The 10,961-nt window shown below is 44.2% G+C and overlaps 1 protein-coding gene across 1 annotated transcript; it reads right to left on the bottom strand.

Annotated features, from left to right (window-relative positions):
- Positions 1 to 15: 15 nt before the first annotated feature.
- On the bottom strand, positions 16 to 9,537 carry USP1 (ubiquitin specific peptidase 1; the record flags this gene model as incomplete). The annotated part of the gene is made up of 7 exons (XM_009069909.1): positions 9,421 to 9,537; positions 8,994 to 9,101; positions 8,379 to 8,539; positions 7,086 to 7,804; positions 5,653 to 5,823; positions 4,396 to 4,597; positions 16 to 503 (listed from the first exon to the last, which is right to left on the bottom strand). Coding segments are annotated over exons 1-7 (1,912 nt in total), but the record flags the coding sequence as incomplete, so codon positions are not given.
- Between the last annotated feature and the right edge of the window lie 1,424 nt (positions 9,538 to 10,961).

The raw sequence follows: 10,961 nt of genomic DNA on the forward strand, positions 1-10,961 counted from the left end.
CGCCGCGCTCCGCGCTGCCGCTGGGCTCGGGGGCTCTGCTCTCGGCCACCATGCTGAGAAACTTCTCAGGGTTGGCTGGTTTGGTGTACAGGTCACAGTCAGACTTGCTCTTCTGCCCCCCAAGAAGTCCAACAGCTTCCATGTTCTTTTTGTTGAGGACCTTTCCCAGCTGCGCGTTGCCGTTGACCCTGAAGGACACTTCGCCGTCGTCGTAGTCCTCGGCCACCGCTCGCGCCTCCTCCTCGTTCAGAGGCTCTGGCTTGAGCACCTCGTACATCTGGTCGGGGATGAAGTTGCCCTTGTCCAGCTCCAGGCTGTTGAGGTCTGTGATTTTGACAGAGGCTGTGTAGTGTCCACTGCTGATGGTGATGCCGCTGTGCATGACCACCGCGAACAGCCCGTAGGTGTCATTGGTGGGCTTGGTGCTCCACTCCTCCAGGGACAGCTTCAGGGGCGTCAGCAGGGGAGTGTTGATCTTGGACAGGCCACCGTAGCAGTCAAACCTGCAGGAGGAAGACGCAAGTTAAACCTCTTGCCACAACAGCTCGCAAATCCTGCTTTGGGTGGCCCAGGGGTTGATCTATATTCTTTCCTTCTAGAAAGACATGGGTGATGTGGACAGGAGGAGCTGCTCATTTGTCACCCTCCTGACCACCAACACTGTCCCCCTGGTCAGCACAGACATTGTAGGACTATATAATGTTCAATCTTACAGCCTAGGAACTGTTCACTGAACTACTGAAGAGATTCCTCTCTCTGAAGTATCATGTTAATTTTTAAATCATGATGCTAAGAGTTGAGCTAATCGTTATCATTTGTGCTTCCATCTCTGCACACACGCACACCCCTGCACTGCTTCCCAAACACACATCCATCAACACAAAGAACTCTTCAACCTTCAAGCCTGAAGTAAGCAGGGTTGCTTCATTTTTTCTCCCAAACCTTGGTAAGAGGTTTGTATTCCTAAATAAAGGATTACAAATCTATTTAACCTGGAAGCAGCTTTAGTATCACTCGGGAAATCCGAGTGGTTTCTCTCAGATCCCTCAGTGTGCTGCAGCTCTGCCAGTGGTGCTCACCTAGGGGTGAGTAAGTTACCAACACTTACTACTTAGTGTTCTTCATTAACTGTCCTATGTTATTCCTGGTTTCCAGATCACTCTCTAACTGATTTCTGTTGGAAAAGCATCTGTTCCATAACTATTTAGCATTTTGTTCCTAGCACACAAATTTACCCTGAGAAAGTTTTAAGTCCTTGCACTACAAGGATCTTGTCAGGAGTTTGACAAGAAACCAAATGTTGGGACATTTTACACTATATGCATCAGCCTCCTTGAGTGATTTGGATCGTGATGAGTTACACATTGCATCAGCCCACTTAATTAACCCCTTTATTTAACAGGTTGTGCTGTCCCAATAGATTCCAGTGATGATTCAGTCTTGCTTAACTCTCAGGGTGGGGTAGGGAATATACAACAGAGACAAGCCCTGTAAAACTGAGGTTCCAGAGAGCTCACTGCGACCCAACCTGCAGTTTATCCTGAGAAAGAGTAACTCTTTAATCCAAGGAACTTGCAGCTGTGGCACAACAATACAGTAACAGACTATTTTGTTTTCCTGGGTTTAGGTTTGACTCTGCTCCTAACATTTCACTCCTGTTCAGAGCCACAAACACACTTATATACACACCTCAGTCACACTAACACACTGAAATCTCACTTTGGGCCTAAGCTTACCATGAGCATTTGACTATGCCAAAGGGAAACAGAAGAGAGACAATCAGAGAGTCAAGAAGCAGAAACTGCTGATGCTCCAGATCAGGAATCGGTTCCACTCAAGCAGTGGGACAACCATTTCACATGAACCAGGGAAAAGCAGGCTCTGCCCTTCTTCTGAATGAGCTGCAGCACCAGAAACATTTGGAGGAGGAGACAAGAGGAAACCTTTTCCTATTAGCTTTTTGTTCTTCTTCATGGTAAGAATCTGAAGACAGAAAAATTGCATGCCAAGTCCTCTGCCTGCTCTGAGGCCACAAATTAGTGAAGCTTCACCCACTGCACTGAATTTCACACGACACAAAGCTGATTTTCTCACCAATTGTTCAATTTATAGAATGGAAATGCTTAATTACATGTTACCAGTCACACATTTCTCTTTAATAGCTTCACAGCCTGAGCACACATGGCCTACAATTTTCTCCCCCCACACACACTTGCCAAGGAGAATTACTCATCCCCAGGCAAGGAGGTTTTCACACTGGCTGCTTTATTTTAAAACAAGACACTCTGCAAAGCAGCATCTAGAAAAGATGAAGCAAATCCCTATTAACTGGAGATATTTACATGACCTTCCTCTCTGCTTCATTTATTTACACTCAGTCACGAGAGGACTCGGTAGAGCACAGCTGAGCAAGACAAGATTTGGGGAGCTCAGAGAAGTTGTATGAAGATTCTCAGCCTAAAAATCTAAGTTTACAGCCAGTTCCACTGTTACTACTTTCAGCAATGCCATGGTTGTGTCCAAGGTAAAACATCCAAGCCAAAAACCAGGTAACTCTTCCAACAGTTTCAGCTTCATCAACTCCGGTTCTACATTGGTTTTTCCACTCTGACTTCTTTAATCTCTGGCTGCTAACCCTTGGCAGAAAATGTGTGGCATGGCTGAGGACACATGAGGAAATCCACAGGAGCTTGGATTCAGTCTGACCTGGATATTGGTCTGAGTGTTTTGAAGCAAGGAGGTGAGGACTGCCAGGACAGAAGAGGTGAGTGAGTCACGAGTTGGTGGTTAACCTGCAAGTGCTTCTGCACAGAAACAGAAAAGTAGGAAACAGAGGAGCAAGTGGAAGGTAATATTGAGGTTTCCTTTCAGGTGGATGTCTCAGGTTGTGTTTTTCTGTAATCATACCTGGATTCCATCCCATTGCTCAGCAATACATGATGATTTTTAAGTGTGCAACTTCAAGTCATATACATAAGTCAATATTTAAGTCCAATACTATGGAGATCAATGAAAAGACAATTTTGTATGTCGCAGTCCTGGACTTGTATAAAGAGACATTGCAGAGACACAGGGAGTTTCCTTTCTGCTTTGCCAGAGCCCTACATATTCCCAGAAACCAACAGGCAGAGTGAGAAACACAACTTTGACAGCTTCACAAACTCCCTCTAAAAGTATCTTAATACCCTCAGCATCAGTTATTTCACAAATCTGAACCTGACCATAGTAACCAGCCCTTGCTCAGAGTACCTCTGACAGCTTGTATCTGCTGTTTTTGTACTGCCAAAGCTCCTGTACACTGCAAGTCCTAAAATATTGGTGGCACTAATCTTCCAAGCTAAATTCCATGGCAGGTTTCATGCCTGAGGCTCCTGCTGCTGAGGTGGCTCTGAAGGTCTAAAGCCAGCCCACAGGGAAATGCAGCACACAGGGACCTTGGGGGACAAAAGGCCAAACTACTTTGTGCCCATCCTGAAGCCTCAGAACTGTGACTGCCAAAAGGTTATAAAACTCAGGCGTCACTGTTTCCTAAAGGACCTGGGGGAGTATTTTATAGCTGTAAGAAGTTTCTCCTGGTGAAGCTTTCTGTTATTGTTCATTATTTGAATCTCAGTGGAGAAAGGGAGTTCACTCCAAAATGCTGTGTACAAATTCTCATGGCATCCAGTACTCTAGGGATGGATTTCAGCTTGGTTTTCCCTCCTATCGCAAAGAAAATCCCTAAGCATGAAAAAGACGAAGGCTCACAATCTCTTTCAAAATATCAGGATTTCTACAACATACAACAGCAAACTCACTGCTCAGTAGCTGAACATCAATGATGCTGATATTACTGCATTTTTTAATTAATTGATCCACTTTTGGTGTGTTTTAGGTGTTTAAGATGTTTTTCTCCTGTCCCCTACCCCCCTCAATTTTAGTATTCACATTCAGGCAGAGACCAAAGTATTTCCTAAGGAATTAATCAGTTTTGGGTAATAAGTGTTTGCTCCTTAAAGCATTTTATCTCCTGATTGTATTTCCCCACACCTCATTCATTTTTCAGTACTTACATTCAAGCAGAGACTAACTGTAAATCTGGACGTGTTCTCACTGCTTGCTCTGCCCAAGCACCTCAAGCTGCCTCTGAACTCACAGGGACAGATGACAGTAAAAGTAAACAGCTTTAAGGCTGTTGCGAGAGCACAAGTTTTGCTAAGAACTCTCCTGAAAGCCAATTTTCCTGGAGGTAATTTCTGCCACTGCTTGTAACAACACAAACCTTCATGGAATCAGGGGCTGTGCCCCAGTGATTTCAGTTAACTTTGACCTGGCAATCTGCTTTAGGGGAAGTGACAAAACACTTCCAGCTCTTGTGCTAGGATTCCTGGTACCACAGTGACTGTGCATACTCACTCCAAGCCACTGGCAGCAAAGCACTTCAAGTGAATTGTTATCACTTCAGGCATTTTATCGAACAGGAGGCTGCGCTCGGCCTCGGTGTAGTGGTGGCAGTTCTCACAGAAATATTTGTCCTCTCCCACAATCCTTTCCACTGAGGCAAACTGGGAAATTGCCCATTTCAGAGTCTTCATTTCTGTTTTTGGCTCTGGAGAAACTGGAAAAGAGAAGAGAATCACCACGTTCACAGATGTCCCATTATCTACATTCCCAACACAACAACAAAGTAAACTATGGGAAGTTAAAACATGCTCAGAAAGACAACAACACTGCAAAGAACACTGTGAATGTCAATTCTTGCACTCCTCTGAGTGTAGCAAATAGATGTATTTGAAGCTTTGAAGTATTTCAGGAAGGGAAATATTATTACTTCAAATCTAAGGTTTTCACATGTCTTCAGCTCACACTGACTAATTCTTGCCATGTCTGGGAACTGGGACATGGATTTGAGACCAGGATTTCACTTATTAGGGCAAACCTCTAAAATGAGCAGAAAGTTCCCTTTCACTCCTCACACTCTGCCTCCTCTGCCACCCTCACACTGCTGGCAGCTCACCCATGCTGGCAGCAGCTCTCACACAGCAACATTTCCCCACACACTTTACTCTGAGCCCTTCAAAACAAGGAGTAAAAACTGCTCCAAATTACATCCATGGGAATTACAATTCGTTTTACAATTCTTCATTTCAAAATGTATTACTACTTTTGAAAATACCCAAACACTATGTACAGATCAATAAAATTTGTGAGAAAGACCAAAGGACCAATAGTGACCAAGATAAAAAGTAACAACAATATAATGTACTAAAACATATTTTAGAGTCATTAACAAAATAGTTGGGTTCCAATTTCTTTTATTTTTGAGGAAAAAATGCAGATATTTCCCTTAAAAAAAGTAAACACAGAAAAATGCCTTATGTAGAAAGCTCACATCAAAGGAAATACCTTTTTATAAGCAGGAAAACCTGTACCCAAGTGAAGGGTTGTGAGTTATGTGTTAAGATCTGGAACAATTTTAGAATTATCTGGATCTGTCAACAGTATCAGCACTATGTTTCCAAAGGCTAAAGTTAATCAGCACAAGAGATAACAGGTTCTAATTTTAACCAGCACAAACACGAGCCATGTTCCTTGGTCACTACACAGTGTCCCCCTCCCCGGGGCTGCCTGAGGCAGACACACTTCACAGCCCACCCTGAGGCAATTACTTACTTTCACAACTCTCTTCAGTTTTAGAAAGCTCATCCTCCTGCACTGGAACACTGATGTCCTGGAAATCTTCTCTCCTTTCAGTAAAGCACTCGCACTCCAAGCACCTTGTCCTCAGCACTAACTGGCCCTGGAAGAGTTTCTCCACCAGTTCAAAGACAGCCAACTCTGTACCTAGAGAAAACACAGAGCAGGACACTTAGCAAGGTGCACTTTATTCCAAAGACACTTCAGAACTTGGCTGTCCTTGGAAAAAAAATCATTGTTACAGCCATGGGCCCTTAAGGATTACAGATAGGAACTAAAAACCCAAACAAAACTACTTATCACATGCGTTTTCACAGCACTTGTAAGTAGAAAGGAGCCTCTGTCTCTTGGCCCTGAAACTGTCACAGCTGTTTTAAGATTAGGTGCTTGGTTTCTGTTTGAAGTGTGACAGTGTCACATTCTGGAGTACTTGCCATCAACACACCAAATTCCTAGCACAGACCATCAGCCTCCTCATGGAGCACCACACTGGGGGTTTCCCTGGTCTCCATTCGTTCTCAGGCCTCTCCTCCAATACTGTCTAAACTTGTTGGGCAGTTTTGGACTACTCTGCTGAAGAAATGCAGATCTCAAGATTCTGCATTCACATTCCTGCAGTATCAAAACTGGTGAGTGGATCAGGAAGTTCAAATTAGTAAGTACTGAATTCATCCCGAGGCCTTTCCCTCAACAGGTATCATTTTATTGACATGAACAATCCACAGCTCCAGCCAAACAGCAAATAGGATATAATCCCATGTCCTTCCTAGTTCTTGGGAAGGGTGGGAATAGGGAGGATATTGTTTGTAAAGACTTGGGCACAAAGCCAGTGAGTGGATCAGGAAGTTCAAATTAGTAAGTACTGAATTCATCCCGAGGCCTTTCCCTCAACAGGTATCATTTTATTGACATGAACAATCCACAGCTCCAGCCAAACAGCAAATAGGATATAATCCCATGTCCTTCCTAGTTCTTGGGAAGGGTGGGAATAGGGAGGATATTGTTTGTAAAGACTTGGGCACAAAGCCATAGCCCACAGGGTTTGATTCTTTTTACTCCTGACAAGTCATCTTGCTTTACATCTTGAATCCATTTGCTCTTTCTACGGATGACAACAACTCGAAATAATACAAACCTGGTAATATTCTGCCTTTTTTATATACATATACATATACATAGTGCAATGCTACAGAAATACTTCCAGATCTGAGCTAAACAGGTCAAGTTATAAAAAAACCTTATAAACACATCTAAAAATAAATTCTCTTTCCCAAAAATCTTCTTCAATTCTCGAAAAAATCTAATTTTGTGTCTGAAGCCCTGCTGGCTGTGCAGGCTGAGGGCTGACTTCCCACACATTGTACTTTCTTAATCATACTGATTTTAAGCCCATCCACTTGTGCACCAACCTTCCTTTTTTGGTTCTTTTTCAGTTCCTTTTCCCTGATGGCTTTCCACAGGAGACAAAGCTGCTTCGTGATACTCTTCCTTACTGTCACCATTTTCACACTTGCCACTTGACTCTTCAAGCTCAGAGTCATACTCCTTTCCCGGGTCTTTGGATCCCAAGCCTGTGGTTAGCTTCCCTAGGCTATAAAACTTAGACAGGATACTGGGCTGTTTGCAGGAAGACTTTAACCAGTTTAACCTAAGCCGCGACTTCTTCTGCGTCGGCTTCGCGCTCTCGTTCTCCCCCGAACACTTGGCAATGGCATCCGCTTGGCTTTCCAGCTTTTCTCCTGTTGCTTTCCTCTTGGACCTGGTTTGCCTTTGATTCTCCTCTGCTGCAATTTGCTCTTTTGACACTTTGGATTTTTTCTTTGCATTGCCACCCTCAGCATCGCTTTTCCTTTTCCCGTTTCCTCCCTTGAGGAGTTTGTCTCCGGCTGCGTCTCCGACGTGGCTGCTCGGTGTGTTCTCCTCCTCCCGCGCAGCACTGCTGGTTCCGTTGCTCTCAGGGGGTTGGTTGGGTTTCTCCTCCACCTTAGCTGCAGGCTCTTCCACAGGCAGCTTGTTCAGCTCTTCCTTCTTCAGCAGCTGGCACGTCTCCTGGATGTTGCCCAGGATACACTGCAGGACCTCCTGGGCATCGTGCTGCAGGTACCCTTCGTACATGGGGTTCAGCTCTCTGGGAGAAGGAAACAAGGAATGAGGATTAGTTATTCTCTGCTAACTGGGCAGTATCATTTGGGATTTAAATTAGGGATTTAAAGTCATGGAGGATGCTCTCCAGGCCGACAGGAGTCCTCTCTGTCACAGGGACGTGGGAAGGTTCAGCCTTATGCATGTAAGCACACACTGAACTGCAACCCAGCCGTGAGTCAAAAGGAATCCTTCCCCATCCCTGGGGTGTTCCAGGCCAGGTTGGACAGGGCTTGGAGCACCCTGGGCTAGTGGAAGGTGTCCCCAGGGCAGGGGGTGGGACTGGATGTGCTTTAAGGTGACTCTATGACACCCATGTACCTAAGGCTACGCACAGCTTTAAACCCTCTAATAGATTTAAATCACATTCTTCCAAAATTAACATTTCCTTTCAAATTTCTGACCTCATGGAAGGAACAATAAGCACAACAAATTTACTTCCTATAAGGCCACCCAGGTTGAAGCCCATCTCCCTCCCACCAGTCTCCAAAGCTGTGCAACCATCACAACCTGAAAACATCAGGTGAAAATCCTGATGAGGTGTTTCAGGGGAGTTGTACCTGAGGGTGTTTAGGAGCCTCCGGGGCTGAGTAGCAAGTTCATCCGTGTACTTTTCTGGATTTAAGAGGAAACTGGCCTGAAGCTGCTCCACAGAAAGAATCAATGAGTGCAAACTGCAGATGAGTTCATAACTTGCCAGAGGATCTTCTTTACAACTTCCCTGTAATAATGACATAAAAAGAATAAAACACTTATGTCTGTTACAAGTTAAACTTTTCCTCCTCCCTCAGTCAGTTTTCTGACAGGTGTTTGACAGATTTTTGTCTGCTACGGGAAGCAGGTGAGTTTCAGACAATATACTGTTCTTTTCCAAGTAGAAAACAAACATAAAAGCCAAAGCTGCCATTATTGAATACTCCAAACTACTGAATCATAATTATCTCATGCCAGAAATGTGGTCAGAAATCTCTGATTTCTTCTGTTAAGCTCTAAGATATGTGCTTACAATTTACAGACAGACACTCAAGTTTGAACACAAGTTCAAACCAACTCAAAACTGTCTTTACATGAGACAACACTCTAGAAAACAAAGCTGGAAAAGCTGTTATGAACAGAAGAAATCATTAAATTCACTGGCAAAGTCAGAGGTAAAGGAATGTGTGGAGATTGCTTACCTTTTCTGCCTTTTGCTCTCCTTCTTCCTTCAGAGACTCTTTCTTCTTCGAAATGATGTTATACAAATGTTTTACTCCAGTTTTAAAGCCAGGACAAAAATATAACACCTGAAAGCAACAGTTGAGAACAGGACAGTTAACTCCAGTAAGAACTTCCTCCACATCTACATCCATATTTATGACCCAACCAGCACCTCCCAGGCTGCTACAGAGCACACCAAATCCAGGATTACCCTCAGCAGGGAGGAGCCCTGAGCATGGAAACTGAGGAGTTACCCAACCAAAGCAACTCCAGCACACACATTTCCCGCAGCAGCATTTTCCCCCCTGCCATCAATTGCCTTCACAGCACACCCAGACATCCAAGTAAGACCAAACCCCGAGTCCCACCCAGCTGTGCCTGACCACCCTCCCTTTCTGAGCTCACCTGAAGCACACTGTTCAGGTAACAGGTGTTCCCCAGGTTGTTCAGGCCCACAAAAGGCAACATGTTGTCTTTTTTCTCACAGCTGACCAGGGAGGGAGGCTGTGCTGCAGGAACAACCTGGTCACTGGGAAACAGAGGGAGCAGGGGGTGAGACACACTCGGGAACCTCTCCCAGGGTCCAGGTACCAATCTCCCATCCCAGAGGCACCTCAGGGAATTAACTCATCAGTGAGACACACTTTGACATGATTCTGATCTGCGTGTCTCGATTCACCCTGAGCACTCAAACACAAACTCCTCAGCTCTAACACTTCAACAACACACCCAAAACACTCAATTATATCAAATTCAGCCCAATCTTATGTTAATTCTAACACATATTTTACATAAAATATCAGGAGATCGATTTAAGGAGCCAAAAATCTTCACTTTAAAATACTTTCCTAATTTCGTTGTTTCTCCCTGAGGCAGAGAAACGTGTCTAGAACATACTACCACTTGCTCCAGAGTCACATCACTTCACTTCTGGATGCAAAGCAAAAGCATAAAACCAGAAAAAAAACCTAAACGAAAAGAAACCAATGAACCTGATGCATTATATATTGATTATCATAATTATTAATGACTAATACAAGCAATTAATGCACTGTACTGACACAACAGAACCAAGTATTGAAGTCTCCAATTATTTCTAACTGACCACAATTAAGCAACTTCTCTTCCCCACTTAAATTCCCTCCGCAGCAATGAAAAGAGTTGATGGATTTGCTCAGGGCTAGGCACACCCCAATGAATGACAGAAAACACCACAACCAACTGCTCTACCTCCAGCAGAAACAACCTTTAAAACCCAAGGTATTGAGTTTTAAAACCCAACCTTTAAAACTCACATTTAAATGCACTTTAAATTATTCAGGAGAATAACTGGCTGTAATAACTTCACACAAAGCAACTCGGGAGTTATCCCAAAGTTTGTGCCAGAGGCACAGAGTGGGAAACTTATGTTCTTAACACAGTTACAGAAATTGGTTATGAACATCCACAGAGTGCCAAACTTGTCTCAAAACAGGTATAGGAACTGGTTATGGTGATCAGTTAGTAAAGTTGGTTTGAGGAGTTGCTTATGGTGATTAGTCGAGTTTGAGTAAGGCTGTTTGAGGAGCTGGTTCCAGTGACTGGCCAGTTAAGTTGGTTCTACTGATTAGTTAGTTAGGTCAGTTTGAGGAATTGGTTGTAGTTGTTAGTCGAGTTTGCCAAGATGGTTTGAGGAGTTGGCTATGGTGATTAATTGCTGAGTTTGATTAAGTTGATTGGGGAAGTTGGTTCTAGTGATTAGTTAGTTGAGTTTAATTAAGGCTGTTTGAGGAGTTGGTTCCGGCCATTAGTTAGTTGAATGGGTTTGAGGAGCTGGTTATGGTGACTAGCTAGCCAAGAGGAATCGCTAAGGCGGTGAGTCAGTGGGGTCGGTCTGGGGAGCCGGTTAGGGTGACCGGTGCGAGGAGCTCCGGCGGGCCCGGGGCTGCTCAGTGCCCGCCCCGGCG

This window comes from Acanthisitta chloris, unplaced genomic scaffold, assembly GCF_000695815.1.
Source record: "Acanthisitta chloris isolate BGI_N310 unplaced genomic scaffold, ASM69581v1 scaffold46032, whole genome shotgun sequence".
Classification (NCBI taxonomy): Eukaryota; Metazoa; Chordata; class Aves; order Passeriformes; family Acanthisittidae; genus Acanthisitta; species Acanthisitta chloris.